Genomic DNA, 24,861 nt, shown 5'->3' with positions numbered 1-24,861 from the left:
GAAGCCCCATTCTAGCAGATGTTGGTGAGCATAGGAAGGAAGGGATTAGCAAAATGTTCAAGTGAAAAGGATCATTCTAAGTTCAAATAAGCTGCTTAACAATACAAATTAAATAAAACTGTACTTCAGGAATGAAGTCTCCCAAATGACATACTGGTATGACAGCAAAGAAACAGGAAGAATAGCAAATACAGGAAGTATAGGATCCGAGTCATTAAGCAGAGGGAGACTTAACTGAATGGTCATGATCAAAGCTAGTACTAAATTACAACATATGAGGAAAAGAGACTTAACTGTACAATAGCATAGAGCGGGTGAATGTTATGGAACTGAGAATAAAGACTTGCAACAGCTGAAAAAAAGTGGGAAAAAATCCAAACTGCCAGTCCTATTAAAAAAGACACCTTGAGATAAGTTTTCAAAGACCTCAAGCATAAATAAGACCTAAAACTAAACTGAGATCTAGGAAGATAAAGTTACCAGTCAGAGGGAACGAATATATCACAAAGTACTTGCAGAAGGTCTCAAAAAAACCCCAAATATAAATAAACCCCCAACTGCGATGAGAGAGGAATTCCTATCTCCTGATTTATATAAAGTCAGAGTTTTTACCACCAGATTTCGTTTGTTTAAAAATTTCCTGAAGAAACTGCTTAATTTGGCAAACAGAAACTAATCCTAAACCACTAGAAAAATCACAAGATCCAAATCCCCACTGCAAAGCAGCATAGTGGTGAAGATCTCTTTGAACTCCTATCCAATCACTTAGCACTCAGAAAGGAAATATTAGTAAAATTGAAACAATAATCTTACAACCTCTGATGGTGGCCATAGAAGAGGAATTATTCTTCATGACGAACAAATTATTCCAATAACTATAGAAGATGACTGTGATAAGTTGTGGGAAGCCTTGTGGAGAAATATAGAAATACATAGTTACAAGAAAAAACTATTACTTGCAGAGAAACACCTCATTTCCACCACTTTGTTTTGATGTTCTAAATGTCCTGTCTGGATTCTTTTAAGCTATTTTTTCCTCTAATTTGTCTTTCTTCTCAAGCTTTCTGGAAGGAAAAAACCCAAAACCTTGAATCTCTGCCCCAAAGTAAATAGTTTAATATTTGTGTATTTCAGAAGATCTAAAAGCCGCTGTTGTGTTGAAACTTGAAATTACCTGACAATCACACTTCCGGAAAAATACCAAATATACCAAAATCAGCAGGAAAAGTTTGACTCTCAGACTAGGAGAAACATGAATCTTAGATATCTCTTTCTGTTTGTAATCATTCTGTGGTACTTCCACTTGCTTCACAACCAATTTAGACTTGGATTTCCTCTTATCATAGCTTCTATTTTGAATTTAACTTTTGAGAAGGAAAAGGAACAATATGAAAAACTGGATCTAGCACCTGTTCATAGGAAATTCACTCAAAAAAGCCCTGCTAGTAGAGGTGAAAAAATCCCTTTAAATCAGTGCAAAAATACATAAAGCCTTTGGTAACCTTGTTACATAGTTTTGGGGAGGATTTTGATTTTGTTCTTAATTAAAAAAACTTTTGGGTCAATTTGCTTAAAAAGACCCACAAAACAGGACACAAACTACTACTAATTACAAAATATTCCAACAAGTTGCAAAATCAACCAACAACAACTGCAACAATCTCTGAACATGTTCATCTCTTTTGTCTGCCATTTACTTCTGTCAATTCAGAATGTTAACAAGGATGCTGAGATGCCTAAAGAGCAATCTAACACACACACATTCCCAAATAAAGGGAAAAGAAGCCTTCAACAGGGAAATAATCCAAGTCTCCAGAAATTACGGGTTTACAAAATGAAAAAACATATTTGAAGTTTATCAAGTTCCAGAAAACAAGTAGTGCTGTATTCCCTTTGCAAGGCCAAACAGAAAAGCATTCCATAGGAATTGTTTCATAGGACTATGCAGTCCCTGCTGAAATTAGGCACTTTTGGAAGATTACTCCTTTACTGTGGCTTTCAGTCACTACACAAAATTAAAATAATAACAGCCAGAAATAATATTCACAAAGTGATACTGCAGCCACTTTATTAATTAAAAAAAAATTATCCTTCAGAGGTGTCAAATACATCATTTTACAGCTTAGAAAGAAATTTCCTGGTTTTCACTAAGCCATGCAAAAACACACCTACTGATATGGTGCCTAAAATATGTTCACTAGCTAAATTTTTCTGGATTGTTCCCTCACAGCTCCTATGTCATAACTCATTTCGATCAGTCTCCTCCTCCAAGTAACAAGGAATAGGACAAGGAGAAATGGCCTCAAGATATGCCAGGAGACATTTAGTTTCGATTATTAGGTAAAAATTTGCTCACCCTTTTTCAGAAAGGTTATTAAATAGCAGAACAGGCAGCCTAGAGAAGTAGTTGAGCTGCTATAAATGGAGTTATTTAAAAGACATGTAGATGTGACACTTGGGAACATGGTTTAGTGGTGGACTTGGCAGTGTTAGAATAGTGATTGGACTCAATGACCTCAAGGTTCTTTTCCAATCGAAATGATTCTATTTTATCCCTGCAGCTTATCCTCTATATGATCTTCCTCACAACACATCTATTTCAAAACCATGGCTCTCCCTTTCTCCACACTACCTCCTGGCAGTTTCTATAGCCCTGCAGCTGAAAGCAAGAGAGAATTGGCAATTAGGCCTCTGTCAAATCATCAAACCATATGTACTCAGAACACCGTATAACACACACTGGAATCAAGACATGCAGATGCAGTGAAGGGGTAATTTCCATCCTTTTCTTTTTCCCCCATCTTTTTTTTTTTCCATTTGTAAGAAGCAGTGATACACATTATTAGTGCTACATTGGAAATGTCTCAACACAGTATTTCACACCCCTTTCTAAAGAGCCTCTAGCTGACACATGTAGGAGAAAGTCCAGTCTCTGTTTCTTTTGATAGGCAAAAAGGGCTCAAGGTAAAGGTGCTTAATTGCTATGTTCACAGGAAGTGACTTTGAATACAAGTGACCAGTCACCCAAAAAAGACAACATCTGTATAAATCACAGATAAGACAACAAATTCCTACTCTAATGTACCAAAAGTTTTCAATAAATGAGGAAGCCATCACCAGAATCAGCTTTTTGTGCAAACAGCTCTAAACAATAGAGTGTAAATAATGATTTGCACAAGAACTCCTATTTTCAACAATATCTCTGTATATGTAACTAAAATTAGGACCATTAGTGTTTATTACCTCATCTCAACTAACAGCTGAAAAGCACAAATATTTACAAGGACACCCACCTCTACATTTTTTTACATAACATTAGAAGTTTTAGCCATAACATTAGAAGTTTCATAAACAAATTATAATCCTATGCACGCAGGGCAGATCTACCCAGAACTTACTAAAATTACTAATTATTTACACAAGCATTACAGGGACCATAACATTCACTGTAGCACATTAAAAATAAAAAAATCCATCATATGCACATATTACCTCATTCCTGAAGTTGAAATTGTATGGGCAAAATTAAATTGTTTCTTTGGACACATTAAGTGGAAAACAAAACCAAAAATATAGGCACTAATTTAAAACAGATTCAATCATAAACTGCACGTCATATGTTTGGAGAAGGAACAGATTTTGCACTTCTTTACCCATTTAAATTACTTTTACATTATTTCAAATAATTACATATTCTAAAACAGGTAAGTTATTTTTGGCTCATGGAGTCGTACTTTTCCACAGGGTTAAGTATGAACACTTGTTGTAGAAGTGAAGGAGAAAGAGGGGGTAAGAGGAGTTTGTTTGCTTGCTTGTTGTGGAATTTTTTTTAAGGGATTGGGAGATGCACAAGGAAATAATTAAAGTTGTTTTTCTTGTATAATACTATACTATTAGTTCAGTCTGAGTTCAACATAAATCATCAGAAAGATAAAAATACTTAGAAAAATAATCATGATAGTCACACTTACATTTAATCACTAATGAAATGTCCCGCATTGTAACTTTACATCACCTAAAGTGATTTCCCAGTGGAAAACAAAACAAAAACCATTATAAGAAATATGTCTCATCATTCAATTAAATCAAACCGTAAAATTGACATTAGACAAAATCTTACACCACTAAATGAAACCACCACTACCCACACTCATAATGGCATATATACAGGTTTTCTTGAACTAATCATGCTGCAGGAGTACCTAATTGGCATTTCCAAAGGCTTAACCACATTCTGAAACAAATTCTAAGGAATTGAGTAGAATCAGTCTATTCCCAAAACATTCCATAGAAGATGACACCATATGCAATAAGACTAATATTAGAACCCTCTATCAGGATATTAGACCTGCTCTCACTAAAAATCCCATTCCTCACTCTCAATATCAATAAATGTTATTATTTTCAGTGTACTGGAATTTGCATCTTCCAGGTTTAGAGGTAATAATGAAAATGATTTTTTTTTAAAACAAAGAGTAAAAAACAGAATACCATATCTTATTTCAATTAAAACCAGATTTTTGTTAGTTCCAGCAGTCTAGAAGTTTGGAGTATACCTTTCAAACTTGGAAGATAGATAGTACCTACTATCACAAACAAGAAAAGGTTGGAAAGCCTGGTAAAATGTAAGAACACTGGGTTTGGGTCCAAAAGATTTGGGCACAGTTCCTTACTTAACCTTTGCAAGGGATAGGACAGGAAAAAGCAACTAGGAAATATGTGTTTCTTCAAAAGATCTCCTGTAACATCTATACCCACCAATTAGTTACCTGCAAAATAAGAATACATTGCTACTACTTCCCCAGATTTTCTGAAAACAAAGAAATTGTTTAATTGTTGAAAGGCTCTCAAAGTACTATGGTAGCATGAATGAGTCATACAGGTAATATGGAGGGAGAGGCGTCATTTGTAACAGAACATAAAACCAAGGGAGCAGTACAGGTAAAAGCACTGAAGGCTTGGAATCTCAGGAAAAAAAATCAAGCTTGAAGAGGCCTCTTTTCATAGCCTCCTGAATGGAGGTTCCACAAGTTCCCTGGACCGCCTGTTTCAGTTCTTATCTGCAATAATTGTGGTTCTTTGTATCTAGTCTGAAATCTATCATTACAAGTTGTGAATGTTGCTTTATATATTTTCCCTATTTCTGAGAGAACCATGGCTTTGGTTCTCTTCTTCTGCAACCACACCCTCAGGTAGCAGGAGAAAGTAATTAGTCTCAGTTAGTAAAATCTTTTCCCAGGCTGAACCAATCTAGCTCTGTCAGTGTCTTCTCATACAACTTTTTATACTACCTGCTGATAATGCTAGCAGAGGCCTGAATCACTTTGTGTCTCTGTCATAAACATGCAGCCCAAAACTGGGCACAGTGTGGTGTCATAGCTGAAGCCAAAACTATTGCTCCAGGCCACGGGTAGGCAAGCAGAACAGAGGAAAACCAAAACTGCCTACCCACCTCTCTGTAACTAAACACAAAGTTTCCCTGGACAGAGTAAAAGACGGAGCTTAGGAATGGATCACTGAACTGCTCGTACTCCTCAATACTACTCATAAGGACAGGACTGCATAGTTTTTGCTCAGCAACATCATGGGTGTTAGGAACATGACTTCTCTTAGTCTCCTCTAAGCCAGCAAGTACTCAAAATATTACTCATACAAGAAAAGGGCTAGGGATCCTTAAGCCATACTCCTGTTAGCAACAAAGCAAACAAAAATACAACAAGGAAAATAAAGCCACCAAATTTGTTTGTATAATTTTAGTGGGGCTTTGTTTCAACTTGAAACCAAATCTACAGCAAAAAGATTGACATTAGCACCTGGCAATTAATGCCAGAGGTAAAGTAATATGCATTAATTTCATGATTTCTCTGTACTTCCGTTTGTTTTTAGTATGATTGGTCTTGCAGTCTGCATTTAAAATCAAAAATCTGTTACCTGGATCAGGTTCTTCCTAGGTGGGGCTGGTAAATTGCAGACTACTAGTAATTATCATGGAGACTAAGAAAGAATCACATACTTGGTATGGCAAGTCAGATCAGAGATAATTGCATGACAGAAGCCTGTGGCGGCTTTGAACACTGTCTTTCTTTTGGCCCTTTAAAAATTAAGCTTATGGCTTCAAAACAATTGGCAGCATTTATTATCTTCTTTCTTACCACTTACAGCATATACATGCAAAATCTCTGAATTTATGAGCACTCTATTATTTATATTATTCAGAAAGTTAAGTGGAATGGTGCTGACTGAATATTAAACAATAGATAGACTGTATTGCTAATGATCTATAAGCAAAAGTAAGTTTCAATCATCTTATACATCTCTCTTGGTAGGAGAAAAAAGTTGAGAGAGATAAAGTAAGACATAGGGAGAAAGAATTCTGAAAATTAGTTTGAAAATCACAAACCCAGTGTTCAATAATGGCAGTTAATTTTCTCATTTCTCCAAGTTCTAGCTCTCTATAAACAGGTCACTTTTGAGGGAAAATTATACTTTTACTTTATAAATGCCAAGCAACTCATATAACAAAAATAAAATCATTAGTAATACCTACACACCTATATATGCACATATATAAAGGGCAGGTATGAATATATATTAGGCATACACATATACTATATACATATATTTATAGATATACAAATACAATATGCCTAGAAACATGCTGGCCTCTCACACATGTGTGTACAAAAGCCACATCCATTTTTCCTAAGGCAAACCACTATATGTCAGCTTTAAGCTGGGAACAGGACTTTACAGCTATAAACCACTGAAATACAAGTTTATATTGGAAATGCTTAGGAACCTTTAACTATAACAATGTTAAAAGGCTCTGCCATAATTCTAATCCTAGAATTTAAAAACATGCAGTTACCATTCTACAGTAGCATCAAAAGAGCCCCTCTCCAGCTTCAAGGACCAAAAGCCATTTTAAAAATTCATGTGCCACACAGCAAAAGAAGCAAGTGATTTCTAAACTCCTTAAACAATACTCTTTATTCATATCATAAAAATAGTAATAATGTAAATTTCCATACTTGAAACATAAATCCACATGTTTTAAAACATGGTTTTTTGTATTAATTTTGGTCAGTAATATCAGACTGAGATGTTATCTTCTTGTGATACTATCCCATAAGAGGCATCTTATGATAGGTAAATAATAAGGTACCTTGTCTTTCCAAAGCACTGAGAAACCTTTTTAGAAAACAATCAGAAATGCAAAAGAAATTACCCTGATACTGCAGACCACACATCTGGCTTCTCTGTTAAAACAGCAGTTTTAACACTTATGAGTTAATAGACTAACAAGGCACATTAATAAGGAAATAAATTACACCTGAAGTACTCCAACTTTTGTGTTTTGATACCAAGATGACAACTGGATGGAGGACAGTGATTGCAGTGTACCAAAGCATACTTCAGCTAAGGGTCAGCAAATATATTCAACAAAGAAAGGATTAAAACCAGAAGATTTGGCAAGAAGGAGAGAAGAGTTTTTCTCTAAGTAACCTTGCAGGTGGGAATGCTACAACTGTCACTTTTGTAAAATTCCATTTATTATGCCTAGTGTTCATTCTCTACCTGTTTGGAGAAGTAGAATTCCTGCACAGAAATAACGCTGTACATGCTTGAGCCTCTTGCTGGGAGAGAGCAAGATCATAAAAATACCGCTTCGTAATGAACAGTGTGTGCACGAGTTATATTGGGGCATGCAGCAGGCGCCCCACGATGCACCCAGACGAACCAAGCCGAGCGGAGGCTGTGCTGCTGTGGGTCTCTGCACTGGGATGAACTAAGCCTAACAGAGCCTGTGCTCCTCTGGGTCTCTGCCCAATGTTGTTAGTGAGTCAATGAAATAAATCTACTCTTTGCATTTCAGCTGCAAAATGGTGGTTGCCCCAGTTACCTCTTTGTGTCAATTCATGCAACTTCTAAATGCCACTAAGTCCATATGTCTCTGTTGTACAGCCGCATACTCTGATTTACTGTTATGACAGCTAAGACTCAATTTTTCTTTCACCATATTTTTACTTTTTGCTTGATATTTTGTACATGATTATTTCTGTGTGGACAACCAACCAGTGATATGCAAAAAATAAACTAAATGTTAAAGGATTACTCTTGTGAATATTTTGAAATTAAAACAACTAGAAATGTGCAAAAAAGTGTGTCTACATTTGCATTGACTCAGAAAAGGCTTCTCCAGTTGTAGCAAATAGTAAAATGCAGTTCTGCAAGACTGAACAATATTAAAGGTTTTACACTTAACTTTGACATTTGAATGTTTTCCAGTAGTCCTGGCTGATTTTCTATGGGCTTATCAGTTGTCATCATAACACTGCAGACATACAGAACAGACAAATGATGGCTACGGACGCACTGATCAAAGAGGCTGCTTCAGCTCTTTTCAATTAAAGAAGTTAACAACCTTGGTGACATAGACTGGAAAGACTCAAGAGTTCTGCTGATACAATATTTTTTGAAGAACAGATATTCTTTCTTCAAAGAAGAAAGGTGAATGTATCAAAGACAATTTTTTAACATGACAGGAGAAGAGTGAGTAAGATCTTTATGAGCAGGAATTGAAAGCTGGGTTGCTAAATGCATATTTAGTCAGCTATATAAGCAGACCTGATTTATAAATATTCCAAGCATCCTCATCATCAAACACCATTTGGGTTTCAAGGATGTCCAGCATAGTTGAAAATAAGGCCACTAATTTTAGAGCCTAAATAGAATTCAAATAATCTAACACCAAGATCCTGTTTTGAAAATGTCAGAATCTCGCTCAGAAGTTCTTTGGTTCCACTAGCTTTGCTGGGCAAAATTGTCTGTAAGTACAGATGAACCAGGTTAGACCAGGTGTCCATCTATACCACTGTCACTATTAATATTAAGACTTTCAGGAAAAACTAGGAGCGTGGTATATACAAAAGGACGCTTTCCTCACCATACTCTTCTAGATCCCAGCAACAAGTGATGCACCTAAAAAGATTATTTATACATAGTACTAGGACAAGAAGATTTCCTTCTGCTAGCACTTAGTACAAAACTAGTACATTAATACCTTAATTCAAACAGAAAAAGCAGCAATCTTAACATTATTCAAACAATGTGTGCAGGAAGCAAAAGAGAATTTCAACTGAATGCAAAGGCTTACAGTTCTCAGGAGAGTAAAATAAATATCAGCACATTTGCTCTGAAGAACTAGAAAGCTGCTAAGCAGTTTCTAACACCACAGAAACACAAGGGATTGGTGTGACTGTGAAAAAACTGAAGTAGTTAAACACTGCACGAAAAGTCAAAATTCTAAGTGCAGGCTCGGGTGGCACAAAAGTTAGAGTTTCTGTATTTGACAGAATATTTTTCCACAGGGAATGAAAAAGAACAAGGAATTCAGAGTCTCTTCAGGTTCTGAAAAAAAAAAAGGAAACTGAGTTGTGAGAAGAGAGGTCTAAACACTAGGATTTCAAATAGGATCAACAAAACTGGACTGGGAGTGAGCTGATTTGAAAAGCCCAAACAACCAGCAAAAATAGAGACCCTACTTTTCATCTGAAATATTTCATTCAGCACGTGAGTGAACTGGCTCATATAAGAGCATCTGAAACTGTGAAATGCCTCTGATATTTAAATGCCAATGGGGTCAACAACTCCTCAGGAATTACCATAGCATCAACAGCATACAAACACAGTGCTACTTTTAATCTCCTGATTTTAACCACTTAGTTCTCTGAGTGCATGAATGATATACACCTTTCAATGCAGTGCATGGTCAGGGATCTCTTCCATGAACAACTTAATTAGAATCTCTAGGGCCTTGTAGTCTGACACACTTCACTATTCTTTTTACTCCAATTCACTCTCTTCTGCTAGTGAAAGAACTTAAAATTAGATTACTAATTGCTGTAACATGTTCATGAGATTCTCAACACTCTAGAGAAAGCATTGAGCCACAGGCTTTTAAGCTACTTAAATTTGGCCCACAATGCTTTATGAATTTAATTTCTGTATAGTTCAACATAATATCACCAACAAAGTTGTGTAGGACATATCATTCTTTTACTAGCATGAATTTAGGAGAAGATATATATATAATCACTTAAATTAAAACAGTGTAAAACTAAAGTGTGCAAAACTAAACCATCCAGCTTCAAAGATCTATAGGAAGCAAGAGGAAATTATTGCAATTATTATATATTTCCATACAGAAGTCCCTAGCAAATTAAAAAAAACACAGGAAAATATGAACAGAAAACACAAGTACAATGAATATGATTTCAGCTATGGTTTTGCTCATAATGCATCTGTCAGACTTCAAGAGAAATTTGACCCACAGTAGCTGCCACTGAAATAGCTCAATACACCTAATTAGATAATTCTGGCAAGAACTATCATAATTTCATACCAATCTAATGTGTTGGGGAAACATCTCTCCTAAATAAGAAGAAGCATTTTGAGATGTGAAAAGCACAGTAAGTATAATTAATGGAGGAACAAAGAAAAGTACCAAATGCTGTAAAGCCCTAATACTTCAGATAATGACTAAATTTCATGTCTGTTTCCTTCCCTGGTAGACACGAGTCCAATTAGAGTTCTCATAACAACAGCTTCTATGTGCTGGCATGCTGTATTATGTTTGTACTGCTACCGATAGACTAGAAGATAAAAAATAAATACTACAGCAACCTTTTTAACCCAAGGTAATTGCTAACTTTTTTTTTCTTTGTGTGGGTTTTGACATGGATTTGCACACAACTTATTGTTAGCTTAGGCAATTTAGGCAATTATCATTGCATGCATAGGAATTAACCATTGAAGTAGCTTGCTATATACACAGAAGCTTCTATTAGAAAAATCACATGCAACAAGAACAAATGAGTTATTATGAGTCACTTAATAATCTCCTGCCCAAATGTAATTTGACATTTAAACACCTTAAATTAGTTAAATTTTGAAAAATTGGAATGTGTTTGGTTTGATGCACTGTTAAATGACAGGCATCAGGAAGTATGCAAACCCCTTCCTTCATCCTTATTTTTAATTATGTAGATTGCTTGGAACTGACAGTGGTTAGATGAAGCATAGGGGTAATAAAAGCACAGGTTTTTCTCATCTCCTTCACAAAGAAAACATAATTATAGTGTTCTGAACATACAGTCTGGACTCAGATAATGACAGATGGTGTTGCAACAGAATTTCCTGCAAGTACCTTTTTCCTATAAATTCTGGGAAAGGTACAGGCAGGGAAGGCACTGAAAATGTCCCATAGAGCAATAGCATATCAACAACTTAATCATGAATATTTCTCCTACTGTGTATAATTTTGGCCCAGACATCACTATGCTTTCTCTTTCATTTTGAACTATTTGTGTGTCTTGCCTTTCATGATTGCACAGATCCATGCTCTTATATCACAGCTAAGTCCAATGGCTGGATTCTTTCCCAATTACAGCAAGGCCCTGTGCCAACCCTTTAGTACCATGCCTTTGAAGTCACAGAAGACTGCTGAGCAGCAGCAAATTCCATATGGCTTCAAGAATATGGCACACAGTACCACACCTCGCTTCAAATCAAGCCACCAGGCAAAGAACTGGAGAATCTGTGGTAGGTGCACAAATCAACTTGATGCCTTCATTGAGTGAAGAACTGTCATTGAAAACTCAGTAAACAGCAAAAGGTATCTAGAAAGCAACGAGCCTTATATGACACAGAAGGGTAACTAAAGTTTTACATTTTCTAGATCTAAATTAAATTTAAAAAGCAAGTAAACATCTCCTAAAAACCATACAATATTGTTAATGTGCCAACTTAATTTTCTACTTTTAACCCAAAAGAGGATTGCAAGAGGAAAGCTGTAGGAAAAAAAGTCTACAGCTTGAAAGGGCCAGTCAAATCAGCTAAAGGTTATAGGACTGGTGAAAGTCGCCAGGAATTGGTGACTCAGACCATGAGACCCGCTTTGCAAAACCTGGCCTGCTGATGGGGTCCATCGGTCAGAGAAGAGTAAGAGCATCTGCAGTCCTAGGTTTGCCAGGTTGGTGAAGATAGCTTTAAACTAAAGTTGCTGAGGAAGGGCAACCTCAATCCACCCCACTCATATGATGCCCAGAGCCTGGAGAGAGGTCACAGGTCAGCACAAGGGCACCTGAAGTATTTCAGCCAGTAAGTCAGTTTCCTCAAGGGCCCAGGTTAAAAATCTCCATGCTAATACATGCAGCACAGGGAATAAACATGGCCCGTGAGGCCATGATCTTATATGCACCAGTGAAGCTCCCAGTGACTGGAAAAAAGAAAACACAACCCCCATTTTTAGAAAGGTACAGAAGGATGACCTGGGGAACTACAGGTCAGCCAGTCTCTACTCAAGGTCCAGCAAAAGCATGGAGCAGATCCTTCTGGAAACTATGCCAAGGCATATCAAAGATAAAGAGGTGACTGGTGAGAGCCAACATGGCTGCACTACTGACAAATCATGCCTGAGAACTTTGGTGGCTTTCTAAGATGGGGTTACAACAGTGGTGGACAAGGAAAAATAAACTGATGTAATCTACTTGAATGAAAAGCATTGAACACTGTCCTGCACAACACCTTTGTCTCTAAAATGGGGATACATGGATTTTATGGAAGGACCACTCAGTGGATAAAGAATTGGTTGGATGGTTACACTCCAAAGAGTTGCAGAGAATGACTCATTGTTCAAGTGGAGAACAGTGATGAGTGGTATCCTCAGAGGTCAGTAATGGGACTGGCACTGTTCAGTATCTTTTTAACAGACACAGTGGGATCAAATGCACACAGCCAGTTTGCTGATGACACCAATCTGAGTGGTACAGTCAAATTGCTGGAGGGAACAGATGCCATTCAGAGGTACCCAGATGGGCTTGAGAGCCTTCACAATTCCATGAAAACTTGATAATATAATCCTGACTACTTGCCTTTAGCTTCTGAAGATAAGTGTTTGATTAGAAACCCATACATTGGAAATGGTTATGAGGAAACTCTAGACTGGGATTTTAAAATACTACTATTCTGTCCAAATAGAAGGCTAAAATCAATGCCAAAAGAAAACAAGACATTAAGTATTTAGATCAACACAACCAACTAAAGAACTTCAGTTTGATAAATGTAAAAATTCACACCCATATTTCTAATAAGCTTATATTTCCCTTCCCTATACCCTGTTAAAACTAAGATTAAAAACAAAGGAGGCAAACAAACCTACTCACATGAAGTCAGAACAAGAGTTTTAAGTTTGGTTTAAGAAAAATAGCTCAGCAACTTTATATTGACAGCAACTAGACACTGTTAACTAGCTGGTAAGAAGGAGTCTAACAAAATACAGCAGATTGAATACTAGTAAGTTTCTTTACCTAGCCATTCCCAGGCTGGAAAAGTTGGAAGGAACAATCAAAACATCAAGCCTGGAAAAGGGGTGGGTACCCAGTGTGGCATAAGCAGCTGAGAGGCACTGAGGAATTAGCTGAAGCAAATATTCTTCACAGCTTTCCATAAGGCACCAGGGAGCAAAGACTCTATAAGGAATGACTGCTTGCAACCTGGCAGCAGGATTTTGGAAACGGCAGGGATATTCCACATGACCACAGATTTCTTCATGCCACCTGACAATACAAAACAAAACAAAAAAAATACTTAATTGTGATATCAGAAATGTGCACAACTGACAATGCCAAGGCAATGATATTCTCTAGATATCAGAATGACAGAATCAATTTCCATAGAACCAGCTCACTTGCATTCTAACCCTCTTCACACATGTGTAGCACTTTGAAACACTCACTACTACATCTGAGTAGAACTCATAACTATAAAGAGAGAGACTAGTCACAGACTCTTATCTGTTTTTATAACAGATAAGCATCAAAAGAATAAGTGCTCAAAATATATGTAAAGACAACTAATAAGAACACAAAAATATTTACTCAGAATATTCCTATTCAAACTTGGCTATGAAAATAAAATTCTATGCATATTAACATAACATTAATACAAGTATTTTAGGTTCAAATGCAATGTAAGTCCAGGAGGGATTTTTTTTCTGTTTTTGTTGTTATTAAAATTCTCCAGAAGCTTCAAGTAAAAAACTATTATTATTATTATTATTATTATTATGTTGTTGTTGTTGTTGTTGTTGTTGTTGTTGTTAAAAACCCCAGTAGATGTCAATTTAGGCTCATCATGCTAGACATTCAATAGTACCACATAAAGCCAACCTTACTTTATAGTACTTTTACAGGATATTTAGAGTTCTAGCTGGAAGAAAGGAGGGGTAAATCAAATCCTTCCTAAACACTGAGTCATATACATAATTACATATACCTTCACAATAAGTTATCTGCCCAAATAGATTCTTATCTAAACAGAAATCAGCTTCATGTTTTCACCTGCTAGCCTATGTTCTCTACAGTGCACAGCCTCTCCTTGGTTAGAAACTTCATTTTAAGTAATCTGGTTTTACTATGCCTTGACAGGCAAAGCACCCAGCGTTGCCCAAAGCACTTATGCTTGGAAGATCTGACACAGAAAACAAAATGATGACATGTAGAAAAGGATGAGAATTTGCTGAAGTATTAACACTTTAGCACCTTACATAAGTCTTTCAGCCAAAAAAGTGGACTCTATGTCCTTTCATTGACTACATATGTAAAGAAACCACATCCATCACTATAGAGTTTTTTAAGGGTGCTTTAATCTAGTATATTTTTGCTCTAAAACAATGTCACTTTGCATTTTATTATCAGAGTTGAGATTAGGTAGGAACATGAAAGCTAGCACCATATCTCTTATAAAGATTGCCAATTCCTTAAGGACCACAAAGAGATAAAAAGTTATAAACATCATAGCTCCAGTTAACATTTACTTTGATACAACTTCCTTAGGTCAAACTCACTGGCACCTGGATACAAATTACATTACAGGTAAAACTCATCGGGACCTGGACACAAATTACATTACACATTTCAACAGCTTCTTTCAGAATTCCTTTCTTTTCCTACTGCCCTAGAGTTTATCTCCACTATCTTATCTGAGACACATGCTCAACATTCTGTCAACACTGAGCCAGAATAATCTTTTGCACCAAAATCTATAAATAAATTAATAATTAATAATCAATCAATAAATAAATTCCTATTATGAAATGTGCTGTACTTTGGAGAGGAATACATCTACAGCTTATTTTTGCAGAGCAGTCATATTATAAACATAAAGTAGCAAAGAAATAAAGACAAAGCAATTTCTAGAAGCTCATTAAAACTGTAAATTATTTCAAAATTAGAGCATTTTCTTACCGATCCTACATGAAGTATGAAAATTTATATTCCCAAGATTAATTAGCATTTTTTAACCATAATCAGCCAAGCTGCAACCCATTAGAATGATTTAATTTTAAATTCCAACAAAAACATCCATATTAAGTCCTCAAGTTCCAAAGCCTCAGTAGTTCCACTGTCTTAATGCCAACAAAGTATTATTCAAAACAGCTGTCTAAAAGACAAGTATTTTTTCAGTGAAATTTCAAACTGAGTAACAGAAAAATGTTAAATACTTAAATAATAAAGTTAAATAAATTGATAAATAATATAGTTAAATATATAAAAACTTATAACCTAAATCACCTTCTACAATAAAATAACAATTCCTGTTGATGTGGGAAGAGTAGTGGACCTCGTTTGCCCAGACTTTTGCAAGCCATTGGCCACAGTTTCACACAGCCTTATCCTCAACAAACAGGCAACATACAAACCGGATAGGAGGTCTGCAAGATGGGTACAAAAACTGATGCACAGGCCACACTCAGAGATCAGAGAGTGGTGATCAGTGGTTTTCACTAAGGCTGGCAGCCTGTCACAAGCAGAGTTCCCCAAGAAATTGTGTTGGGCCCCACACTGTTTAACATCTTCACAAACATTCTGGATGATGGATTTGAAAGCACCGTCACCAGGTTAGCTGTTGAGGTTGGACACATCAGAAGGGAGAGGCATCTCAGAGACCTGGACAGGCTGAAAGGGTGGGGCAGGCAGGAGCAGTGCAAGGTGCAGCAGAGACAAGGGCACAGTCCTGCACCTGGGGTGACCTCACCAAAGGGCCCAGCGCAGGCTGTGACCCGCGTGTCTGCGGAGCAGCCTTGCTGAAAGGGACACGGAAGTTCAGGGGACAATGTCCTGGCCGCGACTCTCTGGTGTGGCACTGCAGCCACGAAGGCAAACCAGAGCCTGGGCTGCAGCTGCGGGGGCACTGCCGGCAGAGAGGCGCGGGGCGGATCAGCGCGCTCCGGGCACAGCGCCTGCGGGAAGCACCGCGACTCCTTCTGGTCCTCACAGTTCAAGGAAGACACAAAAATGAACAAAGGGCTGCAGAATCTGCCCTGTGAGGAAAGACAGAAGGAGCTAGGCCTTTTCAGGGAAGAGGAAATAGAACTTCATCACAGTGTTTCAGTACTTGAAGGGCATCTACAAAGGGCACAGAGTTGCTCTCCTCACAAGGAGCCACATAGCCAAGACAAGGACCAATGGGTGTTTGATATCTTTATCTAAGCTCCTTCCCATGAAAGAATGGACCACATGAACTATCGGGGTCCATTACAGCCTGGGTTGTTCTGTGATGGTATTATATTAATTTTAAAAGCTGAGAGTAATATATGAGGAAATCAAGTCCCATGTCTGAGACTTCTGCTAACTAAGGTGAATACATGTGAAAGCAAATGGTATTCTTTCAGAAACTTGTTTTCTATATTCAAATCTTATTTTCAGGTATATATTTTCCTGCTCATCTACCACTCTCTAATAACTCAAACTCAATGAGTTTTAACTAGACTGGGAGGAGGAACAGATGTATCCAAAATAATTATATTTCTAATAGTTTGGTCAAAACCAGCTAAGAATCATTGGTCCAACTCTATTTTATGGGACCACTGTACCAGATCTTTCATGTACCTGGTCATTACACATCACCCCAGACAAACCATTGCACAGGCCAACTCTAACTGGGCAATAAGACTGGAGCAAAACAAAAAAGTAAGTAGGCAATATCATAGTTGGAGCCATTAGGTATCCAATATGGACTGAGTTAAGTATTTTAACAAACAAGACAGCATCTGGCACTGCTGCAGCGGGGTACTAAGGATACAGGATACAAATCTAGTGGACAGTGGAATTTACAAACCCTGTTGCTCACTAAGCAGCTTGCTTTCACATAAAAAGAACCACTCCCATGAAATAATGCCTTTGGAATTATTTTCCTGTCAAGATTTTTCTGTTCAGATTAAACAAGTTCTATTTTGATTCCTGGGCTTATATGAATCATTTTCACATTCCACAGAGTAAATGGAAATGCTACCCATATATCTCATTTTTCAATAATATTATAAACACCTACCTTAAATCAGTTTGTGATGATGGCAAGGAAAACTCAGTGTTTGTTCCAATAGCAGCTTTTTGTTTGAAGGACTGCAGTTTAACTTCCTGCCAGCACCCCACAGCAATAGTGAAGGTGGATGCTGGCATTGGCATAGACACATAGTAGTACCAGCTCAAGATACCTGTAAACAACAAATTTGTACAGACTCATGAGTCTTACAGCACACGTTAGGTACTTGACATTTTCATGTACTTGAGATTTTGGGCCAAACCTCCCACCTTACATCCTGGTATTTTTGTGGAGGAAATAAAAGTAATTGCATCGAGACACATAAGAACAGTGGTATGTAACCACCATGGATTCTGTGTTCTTTTTACTTACACCTGCAACTTTGCTCTAACTGCTGATGTCTTTACCTGTAAATTAATCATCCATAAGTGGGATTGGGTTATTAATGCAACTTAACATGATTGTACTGTTACTACCCAAGAATTACATCAGACATGACATCTAGCAACACCTTTAAATACATACACATACACAAAATATAACTTCAAATATAACTTTTTCAACCTTGTGTCTACTATCTTATAATTTTGTCCTGCTTCTACTATTATTTCACACAACCCAAAACCTCTCCTTTTTGTCCTGGGCAGTACCAAACTGATAGGCAAGTTCTAACATCAAATAACACTAATGTTTGTGAATTGGACCCAGCTATTTGCGGTATGTAGTATGTCAACAAGGCAGTAAGAAATCAAAGCATAGACTCAGATGAGATATTACTAAGTCAGCAACTTGGTCATGTTACCCCATGAAAGTGCTAAAACAAGACAAGAATCTATTAGAAGGTAAAAATATGCTAGGTTTTATCATTATGGGAACACAATGTGGGGAGATAAGGAGTATGGCATAGAATTGCATTATGAACAAACCCATTTTTATAAGGTGGATGTTTTAGAACAGCATACTTTTCATTAACACAAATGTTGCTTAGATTTTCTGTTTATCCCTTTAAAAAGGATATAGTCTAAAAATCATATCCATGTATTAATTTATCGTCATAATACAGCTACTACACCACACTAATAGATTAATTATCTTGAAAAGAGCCTAGCATGAGTTACAATCTGATGAATCATGTACAAATGACTGTAGCTAGGGCAACATGAAAACATACAAACTTCAGTTATTTTGAGAGAATCTTAGTACTTGTTCTTTTGCAAAAGTATTCTGACTAGGACTATGGAACACTACCAAAAGAGAAAAAACCCACAACTAAGTGGAGACCACAAGGCACAGAGGAAAGGAAATAGACAACTGCTGCAAAGCATCACTTGATTTCCTACCCTAATGACCTAAGAAGGTCAGGCTGTCTAAAGGAAGGACAAAGAAAAAAATCTTTAGTTTAGCCTCAACAAGTTTTCCATCTCCTATTTAGTAAGACAAAACAATACCATTTGTGAAGTCTTCTGGGAGGCAGATAAAGTCTTTGTCTCTCATATGCACTAGAAACCACTTATATGCCTTCACCCCATTCCACTTTAGGCAACATCCATCAAAAACCTTTTGTCAGTATTGTCAGATGAACATATATTACTCCTGCAATTTTCGTAAGCTTCTGTCACTATGTAAGCAGAATGGATTTATTTGCTCCAAATGCATTGGGAATAAGCAGGATAACTTTGCCAAATTTCACTCTGCCTTTTGGTTTTTTATTATTTTTAACTTAACAAGGCTACAAATAAGCCAAGACAAGCAAATGTCACCTTGAGAGAAAAAGGTCGTCCACGGCAGCAACAATATATTATTTCAGAATGCCAAATTCCTGATGTACAGAGTTTCATTGATAGACACTGTGCTAAAGGCCCAAGCCTACACAGACTGTAGTTAGTAACAATTTTGCCATTAACTTACACACATACAGGACAAGGTTCAGAGGTTCTACACTTAGTACTGCATCTAAATGCTATAAAGCATTACTAAATGTTCCATGTAGTTATGTTAATTGTAAAAACATAAGAATTAAATAACATCAGAGAAAACTGTAATTGAAAAACTGTCACGTTTTCAACTATGTTCTGAAAAAAGCATGGAAGTCAAAAAGTAGTCACAGAAAACAGTTCCAAATGACACAAGATATAAAGGAGAAGGCTCTCACAACTGCACAATTGTCTAAAAGGAAAGGGTGTTGGCCTATACTAGGTAGAGATCAGAGAGGGTTACAGTGAGAAACAAGTTTAGTGAGACAGGCTAGAACAAGCAAGAGGTTTTTTTTCTAAAAAACACTCCACAAACAGCTTGAACAAAATGTCTAAATGTCATGGCAATCAGATTAGCAGTCCAGAGAGAAGAACAGCATGTACTGCATGCAAAAATCTATACAAATTAGCAAGGAACAGAATATTTACAGCTGACCTGATGCAAAAACAGTGAAGGTACCAAAGCCCCTTTTACTTTGCAAGGATTTTAGAAATCATGTGAACAATGGATCCTCTCAGAGAAAGATCCAAATTTTATAATGTCTCTGCATATCTACCCAGGGCTCAGTCCAATTCCTGCAGTGCTTTTTGATGCCTTCTGCACTCATATTCAAGAATTATGTAGAATACCTATATATTTATCCTACAGTTGTTCAATGAAATCACATGCATGGCCATGATAAGCAAGTTCTCCCTACAGAACCATAGAATCATTCAAGTTGGAAAACAGTGCATTTGCTGATCAGTGACTGAAAAGGTCTTTTTGCTGGCAGAAGTTCTCTCTGGAGAGAACCATGAAGCACTGTCTCAAAGACAGCTTAACTAACTCACTGACCTTGTGTCTTCTCTCACTACTGGTAAGATTGTCTCCCAGCCTGACCTCTCCCATAACTTCACTTCCTTCCTTACACTGTCTTCACGTCAGTGGGATTTGTTTTGTTTTCCTTCATATCCTGTGATCTATCCCAGCACACAGATTGGGATCACAAGCTTCACTCAACTCCTTTTTGCTGCTCTCTCCATCCTCTGGCTGCATTGTGCTTTTCAATGTCAGCCTTGGATACAGCTCCATCTCTAGGATAACAGAAAACAGTGCAGCTGAAACGTGGCTTTCTATACCAAACACAGCACTTTGTACCATAAAACCATCTTCAGATTAAGTGAGTACACATTAGAAAAAACAAGTGTTTGGGCTGGGATTAGTCCATGGGAAAACAGAAACAGATCACCCCAGTACTTGTAAGGTAATTTTAAAACAACTTGATTCCTACGCACAATAATTTTAGGAAATTATAATATTTTCAAAACATTTTGTTATTTTCCCTACCTGTCATTCTGAAAAAAATTTTTTTTTCAGTTCTGCAAAGCAAATTTGTTGTGTCATAACTCCACTAATCATGCACCAACAGTCAGCTATTCTATGAGTTAAAAGTGAAAACCTTTCCATGCAAATGTTTAACAAGAGTAGGAAATTTTAATCTATTTATAATTGTGCAAAAGAACAATGTAAAGATAGTTTATTTCTCCTACTTGAAATAATAATGATGAATGATGTAATTACTTCCTAGAATTTTTAATGCATTCAGCTATCTTTGAAATTACTAAAATTTTTTGAGTCTTGTAGAGTTCATTATAACTGAAAAAATGCCAAAGTTCTATCTGTTAATGCCAGATGCAAGTACATTATGAACATTTTTACTTACCAGTATATTTTTTGCCAAATAGTGTGCACTAACACAAACACCACAAAATACAGCTGATGTTTACTATTTACTAAAACCCACAAATTCGACTACCTCTATGGAAAAGGAGAAATAGCCCCACACAGCAACAGGTATTCAAGATAAGAGCTAGTGCTAATATATAAAGATGCAGCTAAATAAGTAGTTATGTAAAAACTACTCTCTGGCTGGAAATACCAGGATTAAGAACGCTCCAGCTTTCAGAAACTTGTGGGGATTTTTTTTATCTCATCTGAAAACCAGAACTCCCCTCAGAGCTCTCTGACATTCATGCCAGAGCATTAGCTCAGCACTGACTCAGAGGGATGAGTAGCGTGTGACAAGCTCTCAACTACCATGCTGTAGACCCTGATACATACTGGAGATCAGCCGACACAAGGACTGCACTCTTTTGTTTTGCCTTGTGGAAAGGGAGGAGCACAAGCAAAGGCAACTGCTGCTGATAACTACATCGCAGGAGCAGTGGCTCTTCTAGCACTCTATTTTTTCTCAGTACCAGTGTACTCCTCACTTACACTGTGGTGTCAAAACAAGATCAGGGATTACACAGTAGTAGAGTAACCACAAAGCAAAAAGCGAGCCAGTCTGTTTCACGCTTAATAGCTAAATATCTACTTCTTGAATATGAATAGAACAAATAGATGTTTGTGGCTAAATGTATTTGCAGCTTCTATGTGTTATAGTAACATGGTGAAGGAAATTAAAACTGACAAATGTAGAAAAAAAAAATCTAATGTTTAAATGGCTCACATTACACATACATGTAATGCTCCCTCCCCAATCAAGCTTTCTCCCAAAGGGCATTATTAATTGCATTTTTCTGATCAACTTCTCTAAGTAGTCCACAAAGAATGTAAGGTATTTTAAGCACTTTTGGTCATACTCAAATAGTTACCATCTCTATTTGTGTAAATATTCTATCACTATTTTCAAATAAACGTGGGCTCCCTCTATTTCAAATGATAATCAACCACAGTTTTGTAGGAGGCAGAATGCAACAATGGCACATATGGGAGGAAACAGACTCTTGCCAAAACCTGCAAATACAAGTGGTAAATAAGGAATCTGCATATAAGAGTACACCTAGCCCAGCTGTGGATTACTGCATCTGTACATGTAGAGATGTATGTCTGTGAAGCAGAATGCAGATCTCTAAAAGCTTGAAGGAATCAACTTTGCTTGTTGTTCTCTTACTGTCTGCCTGCACACTGGCTTTAAATATGACTCTAAAAGGAAAAGAAAAATTCAGCTAACTTGTAATTCTTTTCAAAATAAATTTATTCACAACTACTTACCAAAATGCTAATTCTTTCCAATAAATTGCATTTTTTAAAAATATATTTTATTATTCTGCCAGTTATGTTGATAGTATAAATATGCAGCACAGCAATAGCATACTGTATGTAAACAACTTGGCAAACTTATTTAAATTGAAGCTACCCTGGAAGGCTTTCTGTTGTTTAAAGACCAAATTTTAAACTGGATACGTTTCATATACCTTCCAGAACTGCCAAAAATTTATCCAAGGCTTCCAATTAGCACTTAAATCTTGGGTTTACTTGGATTTTAAAACATTCCACTCCTTTCCCTTTTTGCCTCTGTATTAGTTTTGTAAAATGTTACAATCCCAAACAGCTTGCTGATTTTTCATTTTCAGCTGTATGTAAGCAAGAAAACTATGATCTCTCATTAATCTAGTTAAACACTGATGGAAAAGCTGTTATCCTACTCAAAGTCAAGAGTATCCTTGCTTTCTTGATGCTGAGACAGGAAAGTATTATTCTCCAAGGGAACTGAGAAGCTCATCATGGCAGTTTTCCATATTTCAGCAGCAGAGACAAGGCTTGAAAGAGGCCCCATATATGGCCCAATATAACCAGACAATTCCATCAAAATGGATTAACTGATGCTTCTCAAATCAAGAGACTTTCTCTTTTTTTTTTCCACTCAAGAATAAACCTGCCTGTTTTTAAAGGGGAATGGAAGATATTTTTCCCCAGAAAAGCTTAATTCTAACTTTATCTTACATGCTATGTCTCATCAGAACTACTCACACTAGAAAATACTTACCCAGTTTGACACATTACATCAAAACTCATCAGAATAAGACCCACTTCATTATATGTAGAATTTACACAAGCCTTAAAAACTTTCTCCTCTGTGCAGAAAGAAGTTTAGATAATAAAGTATAACCAATACAGAAGAAATTATTTTTTGCTTACTGTTGAAAAAGATGCAAAAAACCACCATGGAGATCAGATTTTTGGGGCACTGACCTGATATTCCATGTATTCCAGGCAACACATATGGCACTATGGCTGCTTCTAATCACATGCTGAACTACACTCAGACTGGAGAACTAAAACTGAAAGATAGTTATCTACCAAGGCCTGAAGTTGTTGAGAGCCTGCTAAGGTTTGAATCTACAAAACTCGAGTACACTATGATTAAAATAAAGCAAATTTATGAAAAATTAAATCTAGGTTTGGAAACACAGAGGGAGAAAAAAAGCAACACTGTGAAACACAGAAATGTAGATACTTTGAGTACTTATGAAGTATCCTGAGGCCTTGAGCAGGCAACTTTTCCACACAGATTGACATGGAGATAACAGATGGCCATGGAATTGTTATAAAAGTTAGGAACTTCATTCTTTCACAAATCACTTATTTACCAAGCTCTATTTCTAATTATAAAAGTATGGAAAATAATTTGCCTTGAAAAATGTATTTCACCTTCTCGAAGCTGGACTGGTTCGGCTGAGTTTTCACCACTCATTAACACAACAAAGCCTGCAGCTGTTCGAACTGAGGCTTGCCACGTTGACAAGGCAATTGGTGGCTCTTGGCATGGAAAGAGGGCTCTGTTGTTTATTGGTGATCCCATTGTGTAAACACATGGCCTAGATGGAAGGAAAAGAGATTGACGTTGGAATTACAATAAGAAAGATTAAATTAAGTTCTACATAAAAAATTCAAAGATGCTGTGGTGGTTTCCTTCTTTAACTTCAGCACTGCAGGTTCCAAACCTGTATGACATGAACTAATCAAAGTAAAATCTAAGTCATTTAAGGTAAGAAAAGCAAGATTATTACAATACCTTTAAACTAGAAAAGACTAACTTCAGTCTTTTCCCTCTCCTATTTTTGCATGAGTCTTCCAGCCCCATACAATAGCTTCCAATTGTACCCATAAGGTCAAAGAAGGCTTCTGAGTATCTTCTGACAATGCCATTGCAGGGCTTCACCAACACCTGTGACACCTCCCTGCTATCATTCCAGTAGTGCTTTCACTATCATGAATCCAGTCTCCTGGATTAGCAATCTGGAGGCTCAAGCAAAATCAGCAGTAGATCTAGTTTTGAGTCTTCCTTAGTCCAAGCCTCAATAAATCCTGGCATTTTTATATTTAATCTTAAAAGTAGTACACCCTAGCTCACCTGTCTTTGGGAATTTCAGCTACATGGCATATAATAAGAACAATTACTTTCTAACCTGTTAGCTTCAGCCTCCTTCTTGCTTCCTACTTAGCAATCTTCCTTGTAGTACTGCTCTTTTTGCAGTAACTCTAAATCTCTCCCCAGCTGAACCTCCCAGTCTACTACCCCTTTCCAATTTCAGCTGCAATATTTCATGACAGTAAATTTCTTATTAGCCATTTACCTACAGCTGGGAAGGTAACAAGGCCTTTCATTGGCTCCTTCTAACTTGCTGTTGCTGGTGGATGGACTTAGTGATTCTTGGTTTACTTATTTTGTTCCAT

At 36.9% G+C, this 24,861-nt stretch overlaps 1 protein-coding gene across 3 annotated transcripts in view; it reads right to left on the bottom strand.

Annotated features, from left to right (window-relative positions):
- The window catches only part of AOPEP (aminopeptidase O (putative)), a 187,129-nt gene that overhangs the window by 147,107 nt on the left and 15,161 nt on the right, over positions 1-24,861 (bottom strand). For all 3 annotated transcript variants that reach the window (XM_064405454.1, XM_064405455.1, XM_064405456.1), the window contains 3 exons: positions 23,836-24,002; positions 17,395-17,557; positions 13,371-13,619 (listed from right to left, as the gene is read on the bottom strand). In XM_064405454.1, coding sequence (XP_064261524.1) covers positions 13,371-13,619; positions 17,395-17,557; positions 23,836-24,002 — 579 coding nt within the window. The remainder of the gene's footprint in view (positions 1-13,370; positions 13,620-17,394; positions 17,558-23,835; positions 24,003-24,861) is intronic.

The sequence above is a fragment of the Passer domesticus genome, chromosome Z (genome assembly GCF_036417665.1).
Source record: "Passer domesticus isolate bPasDom1 chromosome Z, bPasDom1.hap1, whole genome shotgun sequence".
Lineage (NCBI taxonomy): Eukaryota > Metazoa > Chordata > Aves > Passeriformes > Passeridae > Passer > Passer domesticus.
The sequence above is the reverse complement of the archived record's forward strand: the minus strand, read 5'-3'. Positions and strand labels throughout refer to the sequence as shown.